We start from the raw sequence: 22,377 nt of genomic DNA on the forward strand, positions 1-22,377 counted from the left end.
GCCTTCTTACACATTGAATGCTTGCAGATCTCAGTGATAGGAAATGAATGAGTTCAGTTTCTGATCTGAAGATACATATACATTACTTAAGTCCGTATAGTGTGCTATTATAAGAATTCAAATTATAGAAGTATTATTTTATTCTAAAGTAGAAACAGGAATCTCAGAAAGAAGAAAGTATGGGTAAAATACTAATTGTTTGAAATACATTGGTGTACAAATTTTTTTTTTGTTGCCTTGCAGTCCACAAGAATTGGAATGTCAGTTAATGCTATTCGCAAGCAGAGTACAGATGAAGAAGTTACATCTTTAGCAAAATCTCTCATCAAATCCTGGAAAAAGTTATTAGGTATAATTGATCTTTCCTTACATACATTTTTTTAATATTCGGATTTGTCAAATGGTTGTTAATTTTATTTTCCTCTATGAGTTTAGATGTACTGAAACTAATGCCTCATTATAAGGAAAATTTAATCTCTGAAATTTTTGCTTTTTAGGCTAGTCATTTCAACTTTCTTGACTTTGAACACAACTAGATAAGCTCTTCACGAAGAATTTTCTTGGAAGGGAAAGGGTGTACAAATTTTTGAGAAAAAAATTTTTTTTTGGTGGTACTTGGGATTGAACCCAGGTCCTTGTGTATATTGAGGAAGTGCCCTACCTCTGAACTACAACCCAGCACTGAAAAATACCTTTTTTTTTTTATTTTTTATTTTTTTGTGGTGATTCTGGGGATTGAATCCAGAGGTATTCTACCATTGATATCCCCATCCCTTTTTATTTTGAAACAGGGTCTCACTAAGTTGCCAAGCCTGGCTTTGAACTCCTCCTGTCTCTTGAGTCATTGGGATTATGGGCATGTGCCATCATGCCCAGCCTGAAATAATTTTTTAACTTATATAAAACTTGCAAGCATAATAAAAGAGAACCTATATATTTTCCTTTATCCAGATCATTAATTTTTAATATTTACCATATTTATTGTATCATCTCTTTATCATCATTTCTCTTTCTCTTGCTTTCTTACCTTTATGAATCATTTGAGAGGAGATTGACATTTCATGCTCTTTTACTCTGTAAAACCTAAGTGTATATTTCCTTAGAACATGCTTATTTTCTCACATAGCCATAATATAGGAAAGTTAGGAAGTTTAACATCGGTACAGTATTCTAATCTACAGTCCATATTTCAGTTTTATCAGTTGTCCCAATCAATGTCATTTATGGCCTTCCCCCCGCCCCCCGCTTGTCTAGGGCAGTATCCAGCCCATGAGCAGATTTTTAGTTTCTTAATGTGAAATTATTCTTAATCTTTTCTCTTTTATGATATTGAAATTTTGAAGAATGTAAAGCACCCTTCCCCCCTTTTAATAATAGTTTGTTCCTTCTTCGGGGACTGTGTATTGTTTTCTAGTTATTAAATCAGGTTGTACGTCCATAGTTGGAATGCTGCTTACCTGTGTTATCCTTCTCAAGGTATCACACTCAGTCAGGGTGTGAGTGTATTATTTTTCTTACTCAGTCACTGTGTCGTTTATTACTTTTCTTTCTCTAACAGTCACTCTGTGGGAGACACTTTAAGACCCTGAAATCATCTTGCACTTTATCAGATTGCTCTCTGACCCCCAGTTTAATACTGCCCAAACCAGTCTTTACAGTGATGGCTACAAAATTGGAATGTTCTGATTCTTCCACTTAAGTATTTACAAGTCATTATTATACTTAAGAAAGCACTCTCCTCTTATCTCCCAGTGATTTTGTTATTGGTATAGATTCATGGTATAATCTGTTATGGTTTAGATTTATTTTGGTATTGACATTGTCCCAGATTTGACCAGTGATCACCCCTTTAAACTGAATCCTGGTTCCTTTGGCAGGTCCTATTCAGTGCTTTTTTTTTTTTTTTTTTTTATTATGCATATGAAAAGATAACCAAAACTTAACACAAACCAATCAGCTTACTTCCCTAGTATAAAAAAATTCAGTTCATGATCTATTCAGTGCTTTGATAGTATTGATAGTATTAAAATTTTAAATTTAAAGCCTATAAAATTTTAAAAGCCTAGTCTTAAGAAAAATAAATGTAATACATGATCTGTATCAAATTTTGAAGTGGAAGAAAACCATTCCCCAAAAGATCATTATTAGGACAATGGCAGAATTTGCTAGTTGTTTTCCTGGTTATATGAAAGATTAATTTATTCTTAGGAAACATTGGAGGTATTGGGATAAAAGAACATGATGTCTGCTGGGTGTGGTGATGCATGCTTGTAATCCCAGAGTCTCAGGAGGCTGAGGCAGGAGGATGTCATCAAAGCCAACCTCAGCAAAAGTGAGGTGCTCAAGCAACTCAGTGAGACTCCGTCTCTAAATAAAATACAAAATAAGGCTGAGAATGTGACTCAGTGATTGAGTACCCCCGAGTTCAGTCCTTGGTACCCACCAATAAAAAGAACATGATATCTGCTACTTAATTTTAAATGGTTCAAAAGAACTAAGTTTATACTGTGAGAATTTTTGTGTGTGTACATATTCTCATTTATATCTATAAATAGAGGGAAGAAGGGAAAAAAAAAAGAATGAAGGAAGGAAGGAGAAAGAAAATGTGCCAGAGTATTAGTAATTGGAGAATCTTAATAATATGTCCATAGAAGTTCTTTAACTAATCTTATTACATTTGTGCATATTTGAAATTGTTCCAGAGTAAAATTTTTTTAAAAAGTCTGATCTTTAAAGACAGGTGGAAACTGTAGATTTTTATTTAATTTTAATTTTGTATTTTCAGGTAATTAAGATTAGTCATGGAAAGTTGACTGAGAACCTTTACACATTTATTTTTGCTTATAGAAAGATGGTTTATATTCTGTGGGAGAAGATATTAGACATTGCAGTTTTGCTCATTTGATTTTATATTTAAAGAAATTTTACTCTTAGGTTTATTGGCGTTCGCATTCTTCTTTAAAAACCTTATTTTGTGCCAGTGCTTTGGTAATCCCAGCAGCTCAGGAGGCAGAGGCAGGAGGATCACAAGTTCAGGACTATTCTTGGCAAGGCCATTCTCTTAGAGGGGCCCTATGCAATTCAGCAAGACCCTGTCTCAAGAATAATATAAAAGGCTGGGGTTATGGCTCAGTGGTAGAACACTTACCTAGCATGTGTGAAGTGCTGGGTTCGATTCTCAGCACCACATATAAATAAATGAATAAAATAAAGGTCCATCACATCTAAAAAAAAATAAAAATTAAAAAAAAAGGGACTGGGGACATGGTTTAATCCCCAGTACCAAAACAAAAAAACAAACACACAGACAAACAAAAAACTTATTATGTGAAGATTTACTTATTCATTAAAATTTGAAGTTAGAGGAGAAAAAAAATCCTTGTCTATTTGTGACTGCAACCATAAATTAATATCTTATTGTATTTCTTAACTATTTTCCCCCTAATGCACAGATTGTGTTTCAACTGTTATTTTACTTATACTTCATGTATACCTAGTGCCTTTTTAATGAAAATATTTTGTATTTGTCCATAATAACTGTTATTTTTATTGGTTTCAAAATAATCCAATGACTGCCTTGATTTTTATTAGTCACTTGCCTGTTGTTAGGTTTGTTATTTTTGTTTTTAAGTTATGGCTGTTATAACTAATGTCTTAATAAATATTTTTCTGCCTAAAACTTTTTCTTCAGATCCTTAGCTAGATATCTAGAAGATTTACTACTACTACCAAGATTTACTACTACTACACATACTACTACTATGAGCATATTTTTGAATACTTAGGATATGCTGTCGACCTGTAATAGTGATCCTCACTATAATCCAGTATAATGAAACCAACGCATTGATCACTTAGGTACCTTGTACACAGTTGGATCAGTGGTGAATACCTGACCTAGAATCTGACTGCATATAGTCCAAGGCCTTTCCTGGGGCTGTGCTATATTTATATTGCCTATGATATTGTATTCATGCCTCTTACTTCTCTGCTTTCTAAAAAGGATTACACCAATTCACTGTGCCAGGGTAGTGTGGGAGATCAATTTTAACTGCACTTTTGGCAGCATTGGATCCTTGCAAGATCATGTTTCTTTGTTATATCACCTTTCCTTTTAAATAGTTTCTTCCCTATTACTTTTGGACTACTTCTTAGTCCATGCCATGTATCATTAATAATCTTTGTTTTCTGCCTCAAAATAATATACCATCTTTAGGTTTTAAAGCTTTCAAGGTGAATCATAGAGAAGAAAAAGGAACAGTGAAATGAGAATGTGAAAATTAAAGTGTATACTCATATCACAGAGGGCTTAAATTGTATTTTAGGTTTGATAAAGCTGCACTTTACAAGATAAGTTGTGCAATTGTAATATGGATTTTCTCTATTAGTGCTTCTCATCCAGCTGGCATATTAGACTTGTGTGGGGAATTTTAAAAAATTATAATGCTTGTGCCTTACTGCCAGAGATTTGGACTCACTGGATCTGGAATGGAGTTTGGCATGAGGGTATGTTTAAAAGTTCCCTAGGTGATCCTTATATCCAATTGAGTGTATGTTCTTTTTGTATTCTGTATAGAGAGATGTGAAAATTGAAAGAATTCTTTATGTATCTCTTAGAACTTTTGTAGGGAGCAAAATATCAATAAGTGAGGCAATTTCTATTGTAGACCTAAACATTTTCTAAACCTGTCTTCAAGGCAGATTTGATTTAGATGTGAATGTTTGTCAGTGCTAAAATCAGCCTAAAATCCGTTCACAGTGTCTGACTGCTTACATCTTTAAATCTTAAAACTTGTGTACTTTGTGTTGCTTTACAGATCATTTAAGATTGAGGGGATACTAGATAGATCTTACTAATCCTGAGGTATTTTATATGAAAATATTTTTTATTACTGTCACAGAAACATTTATATTTTAGGTACCACCTTTTTGACTTCATGAAAAACTATTAAAACAGTATATTGTTAATATGCTTTCATTTTAAAAATGACAGTGCTCGTATTTTTCCCATATTCTTTCCTTCTCTTTGTTCTATACTTTGCTCTTAAACTTTTAGATTTCCCTTGGCATATGAATTTGCAGTTCTTACCAAATGAGTGCTAACTGAACGTGGGGTTACGAAAAATGCCCAAGTATGTATGCTAATAGAATAGTTTGCCTAAACGTCATTTACTGGTGGGAAACCTAGAATTCTTTTTTTTTTCCCCCTTGGGTAAGTAGCCTGTTAACATGCAATATTTCAGTTTTTATTTTTCATAGATACTAGCAACTTAGGAATTTCATACGTTTTCAGATGGACCATCAACTGATAAAGACCCTGAAGAAAAGAAAAAAGAACCTGCAATTACTTCACAGAATAGCCCTGAGGCAAGAGAAGAAAGGTATTTCACTTTATGGAAATTCATTAATGTTGAAGTCAGATAGTTTTATCAACTCTATCACTTTCTCTATGGTCTTCTGATCACATATCTGTACTCCTTTCTGTTTTCCAATCAAATAGAGCTAGTAAATGAATATAGCCAAGTATTCTAAGGCTTTTAGCAAGATTTTGAAGAAATTTAAAAGAAAAGTAGTAGATTACATAAATAAAAAGAAATTGTATACTTGCATTGTGCTTAGGAATTCCACTGTTAGAATTGTTAGAATTGTTAATGAATGTACTGCTTTGGGATTCAAAGGGTTACTTCCTCTCTTTACCACATTTCTTTTTTGCATTTATTTTTGCCCTGGATCATTTTCATTTTTATGCTTTTTTCCTTTCAAGTTTAACCATTTGTCATAGGAACTTAAAATATGAAGTTCAGCAATAAAGGGTTCTTCAAATTGTTCCTTGGCTACTATAAGATCTCTGCATTTATTCTTTGCTATTACATACCATGAACTGTGCAGTATCCAACACATTGCTTAATGTTGGTATTCATAATAGATTACAAATAGTTCTCTAGTTCTAGTGAAGCTTGTAGTTTAACTATTGACATTGACTTAGAGCAGTGGTTCTCAAAGAAGTCCAAAGTAGAGCAAGGAGCCTGGCAACTTATTAGAAACTCATGCTCAGGCCTCACCCTGGAACTATTAGGAATTGTTTTTATCAAGCTCCTAAGGCACCCAGGTTTTATAACTTCTGCTTCTATTCTCTTGACTTCCTAATTTCTGTTTTGTCCCTGAAATTTTGACCTACCTAGATCCTTAGAGGTATTAAGGACATTAAGGCTACTTCTGTTTTAATTGTATTTCTTCCAGGTTTACCAGAATTCATCATGTATTATTCTTTGTTAAACAATTTTTATATTTTTTTGAGGTTTGGGGGATTGAACTCAGGACTTTGTGTGCTGGGTAAGCACTCTACCACTGGTCTACATTCTCCTCACCCTCACCCCCCTGCCTTTTTTCTTTTTAATTTGAGACAAGGTCTTGCTTGGTTGCCTAGGCTGACCTTAAACTTGTGATCCTCCTGCTTCCTGCCTCCCCGTCCCAAGTAGCTGGGATTACAAGTGTGCACCACGGCACCAGGCAGTGTTCCTTATTTTTTTAACTTTTTATTTTTTGGTACTAGGGATTGAACCCAGAGGCACTCAACCACTGAGCCACATCCCCAGTTCTTTTTTTCATATTTTATTTAGAGACAGGGTCTTGCTAAATTGCTGAGACTGACTCTGAACTCAAAATCCTCCTGCCTCAGTGTCCCAAGCTGCTGGAAGTCATGTGCCACTGTACCCGGCATGTTCCTTATTTTTCTTAATAACCTGTATTAATATCACACACAGTGTTATTTTATGTTTTAGTACTAAATATGTTTGATGTTAAAAGAGGTAAACCAAAGGTAGGGTTCAACAGCATTTGTTAATAAAATTTGTGCAGTTTTTTTCTTGTAGCTTTTTATTTTTAGATAATTTTAGATTTATAAAAAAATTGCTGACTGGGGTTATAGCTCAGTGGTAGAGTGCCTGGTTAGCAGGTGTGAGGCATTGGGTTCTGTCCTCAGCACCACATATAAACAAACAAATAAATAAGTAGATAAATAAATAGATAAAGAAAGGTGTTGTGTCCATCTGCAACTAAAAATATTAATGATACAAATAAGTTTATTAAAAAATTGCAAAATAGTATAAAGAACTCTTGTAAGCTCTTTACCCAATTGCTCCTCTAATATTTATATATGTATATGCACATATACATGTGTATGTATACACATGAACTAATTTTATTTTGAACCAAATGAGTGCTTTACAGACACTGTGCAAAGCACAGCGTGCTTTTTATATGCATATATACATGTGAATGCATACACATGAACTAATTTTATTTTGAACCAAATGAGTGCTTTGCTGACACTGTGCAAAGCACAGCGTGCTTTTTACCCTTAAATATATCATGTTTTCTTACATATAACCATAGTACAGCTTTCAATATCAGGAAATTAACATAGATATGATGCTGTTTTCTAATCATAGACCTTATTCGTACTTTTGCAGTTATCTCAATAATGTCATTTAATGCAAAGGGAAAATGTTTCTCCAAAAGTACTGTATGGTATTTTGTCGTCCTATATCTTTGATGTCCTTTAATCTGGAATAGTTCTTCAATCTGACCTTGATAATTTTGAGAACTATAGACCCCAACCTAATGAATGTTTCAACATGTTTTCAGCTTGGTTTATTCAGGGTCACTGGTTTGTGTCCAGAACAAATGTAGATACATATTTTAAGTAGATATTGAAAGCATATTCATTTCTTAGTATATTTTTATCAGTTTATGTACTTGAAGTTTAGGTGTAGAGCCTGACTGCAAAAGCATAGATTTATTATGTATGAAGTCTGTTAAAGTGATTGGGTGGTGTCTGTCTACGGATGTGCAGGTGCGTGCTTACACATACACAGAGAAGTAGAGGATTCAGGAAATTAGTCTGAAGGGAGGGTATAAGATTAGATCTAAATGATTTGTAGCTGAATGGAGTTTTACATTTTATGTTCAAGAAATTGAGAAAATTATGTGCTTAAATGGTTAGAAAGAGATACCAGAATGTTAGGTGATGAGGCCAGCATTAGCAAAGTGAGAAATGACTCCATCAGTTCACTTGAGTAGTTTTCATTGACTGGGCTAGGCATTTGGCTACAGACAGAAGCAAAAGCATATAATTGAAGTATTTATTTATTTATTTGGTGGTGCGGGGGATTAAACACAGGCCTTGAGCATGCTCAGCAAGTTCTCTATCACTGCGCAACACCCACCCCTAAGAAGATTTTTTTTTTAAATTGGCTTATTCATTTATTTACTGCTGACATATTAAAAGCACAAAGAAAATTAAATCCTAAGAGATTTTGCTCTTAAGAATCTTAGCCTGGTCCCAGTTTCTGTGGGTGAGGAACCAGACTTCACTGGAACTCTCCCTCCAAGGTGCAGAGCTACCTCCTATCAATGGTATAAGAAGTTAATGTTTCTTTTGTTTAAATCAGCATAACTAACATAAATGTTACACTATTACCCAGTATATTTAGGATGAACTATGTATAACACAGTATGTAAACAAAATATATTTATAATACCTTTGGAAGTTCTTGGACAGTGTCATTTTATTTTTCCTGAAGTATTTGGGGGGTGGGAGAAGGACTGAATTATTGTTGCCCAATAAAGAGAATCAAATGTCCTTTTTCTACTTAGTCATATCATTGTGTCTGTCTTATGAAGTTCTGTCAAGTCCTCTTGGAGTAGTTACTATGTGTCTTGAAAACATGTATATATGTATTTGCTTGTCTATATAAAATGTTGAGATAATCTGTCTTCACAATTAAATAAAATGTTTTTTCCTCAAAAAAGAAAAAAAAAGAGAAAAAGAAACTTAGCGTGGTTAGGGGGAAATGAAAAGCCATTGCAAACCTGCTTGTATTCAGTGCTTTGTAAGTATAGAGAGACATAATAGAAAGCTTCAGAAAGAATTGACTAAAGTTAGAAGGTACAGATGACCATTTTGTCCACTGTAACCTGTTTTCAAAGTTTTAGCAGTGGTTATGTTTTGGAGAGAAAGCAAGAAGGGTATATTCTTGCAGCAGTGCAGCAAGTTAGACCTATGAAGGGCAGTGATTTAATCAGTCTTTGAGAAAGGTTTATGGCCAGACCTGATGGTGTACCCCTGTAATTCCAGCATCTTGGGAAGCTGAGGCAAGAGGATCATGAGTTCAAAGCCAGCCCCAGCAATTTAGCAAGACCCTAAGCAACTCAGAGAGACCCTGTCTCTAAATACAATATAAAAAGGGACTGGGGATGTGACTCAGTGGTTGAGTGCCTCTGCATTCAATCCCTGGTACCAAAGGGAAATAAAAAAAAAGAAAAAGGTTTATGGTAGATGTCTTTTATGTGATACAACTGAATTGAAACTAGTTAGGAAAGTATTTTAAAAGAACCTGTTTTGGTGAAAATCTAATATAATAAGTTAATCAGAGCAATTAAAGTGATTAGGTTGACTAGAAAGTCATTAAACTGTCCTGCTACCCAGATAGAGTTGGTATTTCTGGAGAGAAATTGAGACCTTTTTATAATCTCAAGATTTACTTTTCAGTGTACATCATTAGAAACCCATTGTCTTAATTGGAATAGAATTTTTCAAACTTTTTTTTTCCTCCCTCTAATTTTGTTTGCTAGCCTCCATACCTTTTTGGTCCCATCCTTTCACCCCTTCCCTCAAACCATGAGCCTTACTTTTCATGTATTATAGTGAGTTTTTATGTGTATTTTCTCTATTAAAACATTGTTCAAGGTTTAAAAGGGCAATGAAGGTAAGATGACGTGAGATGTCTCTCTTTTAAATAATTTAAGAACTTATTTTTACTGTATATGCAGGTAACTTTTTTCCTTACACAAGTCACTAACATACCATTTCATTTATTTAGACCCCAGATTTTTGTTTTCAGAGAGTGATAGTATTGATACTTTAAGAATTTTTTTTTTTTTTAATTTATTTTTGGCATGTGTGTTTTAGTAGTTCCAGTGGCAACGTAAGCAGCAGGAAGGATGAGACAAATGCTCGAGATACTTATGTTTCATCTTTTCCTCGGGCACCGAGCACTTCTGATTCTGTGCGGTTAAAGTGTAGGGAGATGCTTGCTGCAGCTCTGCGAACAGGAGGTAAGTTTAGTGTATGTTATTTTTACTTGTCCTCCCTTTCATCACCACTACTAGTACTTTTTCCACCTCTATATTGTTGTTTTATAAGTACCATCTTGGTGGTAGCTGCCCACCACTGCTTAGCTTGGGAAGGAGCTAATAGCAGTCCCTGAAGAAGAGTAAGAAGAAAGAAGAGTACTGGAATATCTGCGTATTACTATTTAATTCCAAGTAGTAGATTCATTCTAGTATATGAATGTTTTTCCTGATCATAAAAATTTTAAACTTCCCCCCTCAAATCTTAATTATTACCTTCATTTCATCTGCATTTCTCTGTCCTTAGATTCTGAAAGTTAACAATTTCTGAATTCTGAAATGTTTAACATGACATATATTATGTAAGTTTTGTATTCGTAATTTCATTTTCTAATTTTTACAGGTGGAAAAGCAATCTTGATTTATATAGGAGAACTTAATTGTATTTGAAAGTATTTAGTCTTAGCATGTAAAATTTTGACTTTAAGCCAGGCATGATGGTACATGCCTATAATCCCAACAACTGGGGAGACTGAGGCAGGAGAATTGCAAGTTTAAGGCCAACCTGGGCAACCTTAACAAGAACCTGTCTCAAATAAATGAAAAGGTTTGGGGATGTGCTCAGTGGTAAAAGCACCTCTGGGTTCAATCCCCAGTACCATATAAAAACAAATTAATTAATTTTGGCTTTAAAGTATCATATACAGTGAAACAACACATAGTACCCCATAAATTCATATAATTTATATGTAACAGATTAAAAAAAAGAAAAGAAAACGTTTCATATACAGGAATATTTGTCATTTTATACCTTTTATTTTCTTTATGCTCAACCACCATTGCTAGTTGGACCTATTTTTTTTTTTCTGCCTTTTTCTGTTTGAATTCCTCACTGTCTCTTTTTTTCTTCCTAGTTTCTATTTATTTCCTTTTATCCTTTTGAATATTTGTATAGGATTCTGCTGAGTGTGTCCATATATGTGAGTGGCAGATGATTTCTTTGCATTGAACCCTGAGTCATATGAGACAAGACAGTTCTTTCTTTGTCTACGCTCTGCTAGAATAACCAGAATTTATGGAGTTGTGAAATGAAGAATTGCCTGCTAGATGAATTACTTCCCTACTCCTGAGGGAAAAGGAATCATCAGTGCAGGAGCACTGTGGATATTAGGTGAATCTGAAAGGAGGAGTCTAGTGGGTAGTAAGAGACCAGATTCTAATTAAACTAAACTAAAAGAATTTTTATATGAGGCAAATGGGGTTGAAGAAATAGGAATGCAGTTTACTTACCTGCTGGAATTTTCTTTTAGTATGTTGCCATAACTTGACAATTTTTTATGCCTGTTTTTAGATGACTACATTGCTATCGGAGCTGATGAGGAAGAACTAGGATCTCAGATCGAGGAAGATATCCTTTGTGTGCCTGTTTATAATTGTTTTAAGTAATCTATTAGGATAATTGTACTTTTTTCTTCTTGTAAATAATTCTAAGGTTTATTCTTCAGTTTCTTTCTTGATTGTATACTTTTGATCAGAAAGAAGGACTTTCATCTTAGTTTATTCCATTTGTTTTTTCTTGTCATTCAAAAGCAAACCACATAGTGTTGATGGTATTTTTATTTTTATGCCTTGCAAATTGAGAATGTAGTATCTAATTTCATTTGTGCAGAAGGGCATGGAAAACACACACAAACACACCTACACCTACCTATACCTACCTATCCCTACGTGTGAAGATTTCTCACATGTAGAAGCACATGTAATTTCCCGAGCTCATTATCCTAGAAGGAAATGTGTGTGCTGGGCACCACAGAAAGGTCCCTGGATACAGGTCTTGCATGTGGGAGGGGAGCAGGTAATATGTAGCTGACAGTGTGACATGGAACTGTTCTTTCTTTCTTTTTTTTTTTTTTAATTTAAAAGTTACTTTATTTGTAAGGTAGAATAGGGAAATGTAACAATAGGAAAATAACTGATTAGTTAACATCAGGTTATTTCAGGTTACTCTCTTTGTATAAGGACTAAAGCAGAGGGAACTTCAGTATCATACCAATTACAACTGGCCTGTTTGGGAAATTTGGCTGTTATCTCATTATGATTTCTCAGAAGATAAATAAAAAGCTTAGTTTCACCTTGGTGACTCCAGTCTGATTTCAGCCTGATATCTTGAAGACCAGTACAGGAGCTTAATCCAAAACAATGGCTTCTAATTTATATTTAACAAGTTCCCCCTTTAGCTGAGGTTCTCACCTAGGTGAGAGTGTGACCAAAACTTAGGGCATCTGTGCTATTCTCAGTTACCATTCTTTTAAGTTTTTGTCATTCTAACCAAAGGAGATCACTTAATCTCCAACAGTAAGCGGTATACAAAATTTTAAACTTTCTTTGAGAGGATATAACATACTGATAGACTAATATTATAACTACAAAGAGAATTATATCAAGAGTTTAGAATATGGCCCTGGCTAAGGATCCAGGGTTTGCACCCACCCCCTTGAACCAAACCAGCTGAACTCAAGTAGATCAAACAGTTAGATGAAGAGTCTGCATATTTTAACAAGTAATCTGTTCATTAATTTTTGCAGCTGGTTTATACAATCCCCATGTTTTTTTTTTTTTTTTTTTTTAATTATTGTAAACAAATGGGATACATGTTGTTTCTCTGTTTGTACATGGCGTAAAGGCAAACCATTTGTGTAATCATAAATTTACATAGGGTAATGTTTGATTCATTCTGTTATTTTTTTCCCTTCCCCCGCACCCCTCCCACCCCTCTTTTCCCTCTATACAGTCCTTCCTTCCTCCATTCTTGCCCCCCTCCCTAAACCTAACTCTAACCCTAACACTAACCCCTCCCACCCCCCATTATGTGTCATCATCCACTTATTAGCGATATCATTCTTCCTTTGGTTTTTTGAGATTGGCTTATCTCACTTAGCATGATATTCTCCAGTTTCATCCATTTGCCTGCAAATGCCATAATTTTATCATTCTTTATGGCTGAGTAATATTCCATTGTATATATATACCACATTTTCTTTATCCATTCATCAATTGAAGGACATCTAGGTTGGTTCCACAACCTGGCTATTGTGAACTGAGCAGCTATGAACATTGATGTGGCTGTATCTCTGTAATATGCTGATTTTAAGTCCTTTGGGTATAGGCCAAGGAGTGGGATAGCTGGGTCAAATGGTGGTTCCATTCCAAGTTTTCTAAGGAATCTCCACACTGCTTATGGAACTGTTCTTGTTAAGGAAATATCCTTGTTAGGAAGGTAGTTTCTTCCAGGCCTCAGCCTCTGCTGTGGGCTGACCTTGGTGGAGAGAAACCTGCTAAACTAGCTTCACACTGAGCTGGAAAAGGAGATAACTTCCAGGGCTACCTTGGTCTCTTCGGAAAGCCCCAAGGAAACTCTGTGGCCAATGCCATTAAAACTTAGGATTCTCAGTGGAATCCAGATTTGGACAAGTTAAAGCTTGTATCATCTCAAGCTCATTTTAAAAAAATTGTTCACTTGGGTTGAATACCTGAGTTACTTTTGAAACCCTGTTGATTTGCATGCTGCTATGATTAAACAAGAGAAAAGCATTACTCGTCTGCAGTTTAAAAGTACTGACACTTATTTGCCAATTATGGATGAATCAAGGAATCAGAAAGAGTGCCTTTTTTAAAACTTATTGCTTGGAGGTTTTTTTTTTTTTTTTTTTTTTTTTTTTTTTTTTTTTTTTGCGGTACTGGGGATCGAACTCAGGGCGTTGTGCTTGCGAGGCAAGCACTCTACCAGCTGAGCTATCTCCCCAGCCCCTTAAAACTTATTAAATTGGAGACAGTTTTTGTGAACTCCTTAGAAATTTTAGGAGTTCTCATTTTGGCAGAACAGGGGAAAATTTGTTTTACCTTTATAATTTAACCATTTTTCCTTAACAGCCAAGTACCTATATATCAAGAAATAAGGAATACAGATATGAAATACAAAAATAGAGTACGAAGTAGGATATCAAATCTTAAAGATGCAAAAAATCCAAATTTAAGGAAAAATGTACTGTGTGGGAATATTCCTCCTGACTTATTTGCTAGGATGACAGCAGAGGTGAGTCTACCTATATGTTAAGTTTCTGTGATGTGATTGCATAATGTCAAGTGTAAAGCCTATTTAAATCATAAGGTACTATGTAAATATTACATATGTAATTTCTATTAACTGGTTCTATAGATACATAAATATACCAGGCAGATAGTTAATGTTATTGAATTTGCATTAATGCTTTACTCCTTCTGTACCACTATACCATTAGTGATCTTTGGGTGCTTTTTTAAAAAATTATTTAAAACCAAAAGTGTTTTACTTTTTATGATTTCTTATAGAATCATGAATCTAATTGCAAATAGTCTGTACCATTTAAGCCTTTTTTCATGGTTAAACACTTGGAAATTGTTTTTATCTTACTGATTTTTTTCTTAAATTTATATAGGAGATAATGGAAAAAAACGAAAATTTTAAGGTTGCTATTTATAGACAGTTATTCATAGATAATAGCTGTTGTGTGTCTACAGTCTATTAAGCATCCAAGAGAGTGAATTTGTTTTTTTTGCATAGCTAACAAAAATTGCTGCATTTAAAAAATTCCTTTAAAAATTTGAATAAAATATTTTAAAGCTTTTACAAAGGAGTGAACATAGTGCAGTGAGATGCCATGTATCCATCACTCAAGCTTCCAGTATTTTTGAGAGTTTATCACCGTTTTAACTTTTCACCCCCCATTTTTTTCTCTTGAATTTATTTTCAAGTACATCCTAGACATTGTATCTTTTTTTAAGCCTTTTTATATTTGGGAGATACTTTTACAAATATGATATGTTTCTTACATAATTTACATATTTTATTCTTTTCCTTTTCCTTATATCCTCCCTCCTTTTTTTTTTTTAATTTCCTTTTATTACTCTGTTGAAGAAATCAGTTCTGTATCCCACATTATGGGATTTCTTCCATATCTCACATTATGACTTTGTTTCTCATGATGTTGTCTGATTTTTTTCTGTCCACATTATTTTCTGTATTTTGGAAGCTAGTTCAGTAGACTTGATCATATTCAAACTCCATTTACTTCTGTATAAATATTTAATAAGTGATGCTTTTTATTATAGTTTTCTCACAGCAGGAGGCACATGTCTTGATCTCTTAGTGTGTTAAGATTTGTTAGTTGAGTTTGGATAATTAGAGTGATTTGTAAACTGTAAAGCTTTCTATCAACCTTTCATCTAATGAGTTTATCCACTGATGATCCTTGGCTACAAAGGAATGATTTCTAAAATTATTCCTTTTACATTTATTAGCAAGGTTTGTTTGATAAAGAAAGGACTTTTCCTTATAAACTCAAGCTGTTGATTTGGTAGGAAAGGCAGACTCTGTAAGTTTTCTCATTGTTTATGAGTTATCAGAGTCAGTAGTTGGTGCCTAGTTGATTGCTAGTGGTGACTTTCATTTGTTTTTGAATATATGTTCCCCCTCTTAAATATTGTCATGGACTTGTGACTTTTTATTTGTTCTGTGGGATTGGTTCTTTACAGTAATTTAATTTCAAGAAATTATCCTATTTTTGGCTAATAGGAGTTCCTTCGCATTGACCTCTGTTTCCATAGGACTCAACCATGATACTCTCTGGTTTCTTCCGTGGTTTCTGGTATAAAAGCATGACCCTGGCTTATCTTTGCACTTTTTACCTCAAGACTTGAATAAAAACATTTCTCCAAAGGTCCCTCGCTTCCTTCTGGGCTGTGGTATTTAGAGATACCAGATGTGCTCACTGTTACAGGTTTACATTGTTTCTGGCCTTTAAACAACAATTAAATCCAGTTTTCACATGCAAACTTACAAGTATTTGAAGAAAATTTTAAAGGAAGCAAACTCTTGTAAGCCCTCTGAGGAAAAATATTAATTTTATACTTTTAAAACTATAAGAGCTAATTTTTAGTATTATTAAGCTAATTGAACATTAAAACATTTAGACTATAGGATGTACATATTGTAGAAGGTTTCTGTAACTGAGCGGCATTGTCACCTCCATTGTAGGAAATGGCTAGTGATGAGCTCAAAGAGATGCGGAAAAACTTGACCAAAGAAGCCATCAGAGAGCATCAGATGGCCAAGACGGGTGGAACTCAGACTGATTTGTTCACATGTGGTAAATGTAAAAAGAAGAATTGTACTTACACACAGGTTTGTGGTTGTTTATAGATTCTTATTTTCATATTAATAATGCTTGCAACTAATGTTTTAAAACAAGTAGTAAGGATAATTACCAGTACTTTTGGTAATTTTCAAAAAGAGATGTTATCTCTTAAGGGAAAGAATGCTTTTCTTAATACTGATTGCAGTTAAGAGAAAATAAATTGATAAAGTTATACATTCATAGAAATAGTTGTTGTGAAAACTATCTGTAAGTTAAATAAAATATAGGATATTTAATAAAATGACTTGTTTTTTAACAGCTCATCAACAGTTGATTTCTGGTTATTATGTAAACAGGCCATAATTCTTTTTAGTTTTCAGGACTATCTAAAGTAAGGAAAGTTCTACAGTCTCCTCTCCTGCCATATGGGTACTTAAGGCTTAACAGGCTTACAGATGAAAGGTGTTCCTTTTTGTAACATTGATGAATTTTATATTCATGCGTGATGTAATTGGGCTCTTTGCTCTTGAACAACTGAAAAGATCCACATTGTAGTATTTCTGGTTCTATATGTCTGTGAAAATGATTTATTGCTGTTTTATTTGCCAAATTGTTTTTTTCCCCACAACTGTAATCTACCAAACTAAAAAATTTCTGTTTAACATGGTATGTTTTAGGTCATGGATTTAGGGAATTGAATTTTCTTGTAAGAAAATTAAGCAACGGGCTGGGGTTGTGGCTTAGTGGTAGAGCACTTGCCTAGTATGTGTGAGGCACTGGGTTCAATCTTCAGCACCACATAAAAATAAATGAATAAAATAAAGGTCTATCAACATCTAAAAAAAAAAAAAAAAAAAAAAATTAAGCACCTAAAAAATAACAAACTCAAATGAGCCTTTACTTTAAAAAAAAAAAAAAAAAAAAATTGGGAGTGGGGGTTAGATATATTTAATGGGTAATTTTAGAGGATTTTCCCACTTATCTGGGATAAATTAAACATGAAAGAGGAAAGGGGTTTAGAAAAATCAAGTTTGGAAATACATGCTCCTTTGATATTAATTTGTTTACTTGGATTTGTTTTAGGTTCTTATATGTTTTATTGTGGTACCATTGTGATTATTACAGATCTATATGCAGATATGCTTCAGGTTTTTTTTTTTTTTTTTCTTTATGGTACTGCTAAAAGTAGGATTTTTTACTTGATTTTGTTCTAGGTACAAACCCGCAGTGCTGATGAACCAATGACAACATTTGTTGTTTGTAATGAATGTGGAAATCGATGGAAGGTATGGCACCCTCTTGAATTCATGTTATACTCATTTATAATAGAATAATATTTTCCAGTCTTTTCATAAATTTACTTTGTATCTAAGTCATACATGTATGCTTACATTATTCAGTAATGTGGAAGTCCCTGATTAACTGCTAGTAATGGAATAAGCTATTTTGTATCCTACTAAAAATAATTTACTTGATTTTACTACCTTGTATATATGTTTTTGTGTAGAAATAGGAGTAGCCAGAAGAGAATCTTCTTTTTTTTTTTTTTTTTTTTTTTTCTCTTTGTTAGTTACTGGGGATTGAACCCAAGGCCTTGCTAAGCAAATGCTCCACCACCAAACTCTACCTCCCTAGCTCCCAGGAGAGAATCTTAAATGCCTGCCCAGTTACCATAACACAGTCCTATATATACTATATTCATTGTATTGTTTCTGCCCTTGAACTCCCAGAAAAATCTATGTTTGAAACTTGTTTTAATTGATTTTTATTCTGTAAAACTTTCTTTACCTTGTTGAAAATTAAGCCCAATAATTTTTATTATTTAGGAATTATAGATGAGCAGTATCATGGTTTGATAGGCATTTTCACTAAACCTTAATATTGCCTATCTATTAATATAGATAGGGATGTTAGGGGTTTGAGGTTGGGAGACTTTCATGGTAGGAATGTCTTTGGAACCACATAAATTGATTTTAAAATCCCTTGCCACATTCCTTCACTAACTATCATTTTCTCATGTATTAAATGTAAATCAACTGGCATTGCAGATTGTGATGAAGAGTAGAGATAATATATTTAAAGTGCCTGTCAGTCCCAAAAATGTTGTCTGTTTTTATCAGTTTTTGTAAAGTATATGAAAGGGATTTTATTTTTGGCTACATTGACAGACTTTTGTTTAATACTTACCTTTGAATTATTCATATAGGTCAAAGCATTTTCTGGAAATTAGAAGTGTTTTGGAAGCCAGAAAAATAACTTCCACAAATATAATTTGGGACTTTGGCCTTAGACACTATTAAAGGGTTAAGTCCAGTAGTTTTCTATTATATACAGATATTTAATTCTGAGCTGAAAAATTTACTGGTATTGAAAATGTTTCATGGTTTCAAGCAGTGTTTCTTACCCTTCTGAGTTGGTAAAATGTTTTACATTGATTTAGGAGAGGGACATTGATTATTATTATTTTTTAAAATTTCAATTCTGTTGAACAAACTTGGCTTGTTTAGAAATTTCTCTTATATTTGTTTTGCATACTGGGTCAGTTTTTTTATTATGAGAATGTATTGTGCAGCTTGTTTTGAACACAAACTTAATCAGCATAATTTATGACAGTACCTAGTGAATATAAGAAGTTCAGTTTAATGTAGAAAACTGGTAGGAATTTTTACATTTTTGGGGGGGTGAGTACTGGGTATTGAACGCAGAGGCACTTTACCACTCAGCCACATCCCCAACCCAATCTATTTTATAATCTGACATAGGGTCTTGCTAAGTTACTTAGGGCCTCACTGAATTACTGAGTCTGGTTTTTAACTTGCAATCCTCCAGCCTCTGCCTCCTGAGTCTCTGGGATTACAAGGCATGTGCCGTTGCACCCAGCAGAATTTTTACTTGTTTCAACCTAAAAACAGAGAGGCCCTTAATAAAAAATTGTAATGGTGCACGCCTGTAAGCCTGTAATTCCAGCAGCAAGGGAGGCTGAGACAAGAGGATCTCAATTTCAAAGCTAGCCTCAGCAACTTGGTGAGGCCCCAAGCAACTCAGTGAGACCCTGTCTCAAAATAAAATATAAAAAGGACTGGTGATGAGCTCAGTGGTTGAGTGCCCCTGGGTTCAATCACCAATACCAAAACAAACAAACAAACAAAAGAAACCCCAAACCCTAAATGTTTTATACTTTTATTTAGTTACCTATTCCTGCTCATTTTAAGTAGTTTTGAAAAGTTGACTACTCTGTGAAAAATGTATCTTTTCCAAAACTGCCTCTTAAAAAAAAGGTACGGTGTGTATTATGTTAAATGGGAAGTACATGTCTCTTTGTTTGCACTTAAAGTTCTCATAAAATATTTCTTCTCTTTTGACAGTTCTGTTGAGTTGGAAGAATTGGATCTGGACCATTAAGAAAATGGATTTTGTAATTAGCTTTAAAACTAGGCCAAACAACTAGGTTTCTTGCGAGTCAGATTTTTAAATCAGCATACATCCCACAGGGTTAGTGTTTGTTTTTGACTTAATACCCCTTCCTTCAATGCCTTCTGTAGTTTCAGATCAGTAGGGAGATCATACAATAATTTTATGATATCTGTTTCAATACTTTTTTTTTCATTTTTACAAGTAAGCTGATATTAAACTTTTATCAATTAAACTTTTGGCAATTTATTTTCATTTTTTTTCTTAAAGGAAAATGTTCCTTAACTTTTTTACAGTCTGAAGCATACACAGTAGAAATTCTGTTATTCTCTGTAATACATAAATAAAATTTACATTTTTCCCATATTGGCATGTACCTACAAATATTAATGGAAGAGAAAAGGTAATATAAGTTTAGGTTTACCAAATATGGTGTGTATTCAAATAATACTTGACCAGCTTATCTAAATTGTACATAATATTTGAACTAGCATATGAATTTGATTTTAATTATTATGTTCACATGCTTGGGCTAATTAGATATTATTTTGCATCTGTAACTAACCGTGATCATCATTTCTTGTAATTTCTTGTACATGTATATTAATTGTTCTTAATAGATTTTACTTTTGGAAACATGACTTGACTTTGTTAAAATCAGTTTGGTTTGTTGTTTATTTACCTGTTTGACTTGGTAGTGTATTTTAGTTTTATAAAAGAACATTGTTATAGTTTCACAGGGCTTTTCATAAATCCCTTTAAACAGGCAAAGAACCAAGCTTCTGACAGTTTTTTTCCCTCATAGGAAAATGTACTGGGAAGAAAATGTTAGCATCTTAGTATAGAGTAGTTATTGTAAACAGTTCATGACTTCATTTTATTTGAAAATCTATACTGACCAAGGATTAAGCATAAGGATTGTAGGAATCATTCAAGCTGTGGTCTTTCTGTATGGAGATTGATAGAAGATATTTTTGTTTTGAGTCTTATTTGCAGACTTGTTCTTTTATATGATGAATGAGATTGTTGAACCAACTGAAAACATGGGTTACAGTGAGTCACTTCACAGTACATATCTTGCAATTTTTATTTTTTATGTGTTTACCATTTGTTATGTTAGGAATAAGAAAAAAAAAAAAAAAAGGTTTTTACCTAGGTTACTTGGTACAGTTGCTCTAACACATCTTAAAAGGCCACCATTGCAAAGTGTGCTATTTGTCATGCTGAAGATTCATTCTGTCATTTACCATAGAAAGACCTCCATACGTGCTTTGCACTCTCCTTTGTTTACCTTCTTCCTCTTTCTTATTGCAAATCATTTTGATGTCCATGTTAAGGATTGGACTATGGGCACTAACCCACCTTTACTTTGTCAGCTCATAGTTGAACCTTTTGTTATATCATTTCAGAAATAAAAAGTACATTTTTAAGAATAAGGTTAAAATAGTCCCACTTTTAAATTAAGTGATCCATTTTAAAATTTGTAACTCAATAAAGTTTTTTTTGTTGTTGATAAGTGTGTATCACATTTTGTCATTCTTTTTAGACATTGAATTTTGTTTTACCTTTTGTTTAAAAAGTCCCCTTTGTCCTCCAACTACTGGGGTATTTCTAGAGTATAATTTTGTGTAAGTGAAGTGTGCTCAGATGAGAATTGAGCGATAGTTAGAGCATGTTTTTTCTTTTCCTGGACTGCTGGTGATTGGGAGGGAGTGGTGGTTCCACGTAGACACGAGTGAATCCCTGTGTGCACATACTATAGTATGTGGGTCTTACTGTTGAGGAATAGTGAACAGTTATCAAATAATTAGAAGTAAGTACTATTAAGGGTAATATTTTATGATGTTTACTTCTGGACAAAGTGGCTGTTAAATAACCATAAAGGAATAAGGTAGTCAAGATAAAGTGGTGAATAGTACAGAACCATCCTGGGAAAACAGTAAAAACCTTGGTGTACTTGCTTACCCAACTGTGGATGAATGTTGATTCATAAATTTTGCTAAACTGTAGCAAAAGTTCTGAAATATTTATAAATGCCTAAATATCTAAATCTGTCTATACCTCACAAGTGGAAAATGTTTAAAATATTAATAAGACAACAGAAGGACAGTCTCTACTTTTATAGCTGCTTAAAGATTGTTCTTATATGTCACAGTATAATTTGGGGATTTTGAATTGAATTTTCAAAATAAAAACTGTAATCAGACAGTAGTGATCTAGGGGAGTTTTAGTCAACATTTTCCCCCACCTTCTCTTCAGCTATAGAATATTAGCCATTGAAGAAAAATTGAATATCTTACTGGGAAATGTGATAAGAATAATTACTGACAGGGAATCATCAGTGAAAGTTGCATATCAAGAAATAATCAAGAAATACTGATGAATTCCTAGGTGGTACTAGAAGAATTACTTTGAAGAACCTTTAAGTAAATTGAGGTCAGTCAGAAGTAATAGAGAAGCACATTGGAAAAAAAAATCTCATGACTGTGGCTGTGTAGGATAACCAGTAGATATAACTTGGTGAAGGTGAACTTGTTAAGTTCTTGTAGGAAAATTGTTCTCTGCTATTTAGTTAGCACCTAGAAGAATGCTTATCTTACATTAAGTGCTCATGAAATAGTTTTTTCTTGGTTATGTTTGTGTCAGTGCAATACCTTTG

General features: G+C 33.6%; 1 protein-coding gene across 2 annotated transcripts in view; it reads left to right on the plus strand.

Annotated features, from left to right (window-relative positions):
* Tcea1 (transcription elongation factor A1) overlaps positions 1 to 20,897 on the plus strand; it is a 35,730-nt gene extending 14,833 nt beyond the window's left edge. The window contains exons 3-10 of one of the 2 annotated variants that reach the window (XM_047516291.1): positions 244 to 349; positions 5,294 to 5,381; positions 9,977 to 10,119; positions 11,486 to 11,542; positions 14,073 to 14,227; positions 16,208 to 16,354; positions 17,522 to 17,593; positions 19,673 to 20,897. In XM_047516291.1, the coding sequence (XP_047372247.1) occupies positions 244 to 349; positions 5,294 to 5,381; positions 9,977 to 10,119; positions 11,486 to 11,542; positions 14,073 to 14,227; positions 16,208 to 16,354; positions 17,522 to 17,593; positions 19,673 to 19,681 (777 nt within the window). In that variant the 3' untranslated portion in view covers positions 19,682 to 20,897. Of the gene's footprint in view, positions 1 to 243; positions 350 to 5,293; positions 5,382 to 9,973; positions 10,120 to 11,485; positions 11,543 to 14,072; positions 14,228 to 16,207; positions 16,355 to 17,521; positions 17,594 to 19,672 lie in introns of both variants that reach the window. The other variant, XM_047516284.1, reaches the window with a different exon arrangement.
* Positions 20,898 to 22,377: the final 1,480 nt, after the last annotated feature.

This window comes from Sciurus carolinensis, chromosome 1 (assembly GCF_902686445.1).
Source record: "Sciurus carolinensis chromosome 1, mSciCar1.2, whole genome shotgun sequence".
NCBI classification, from domain to species: Eukaryota; Metazoa; Chordata; class Mammalia; order Rodentia; family Sciuridae; genus Sciurus; species Sciurus carolinensis.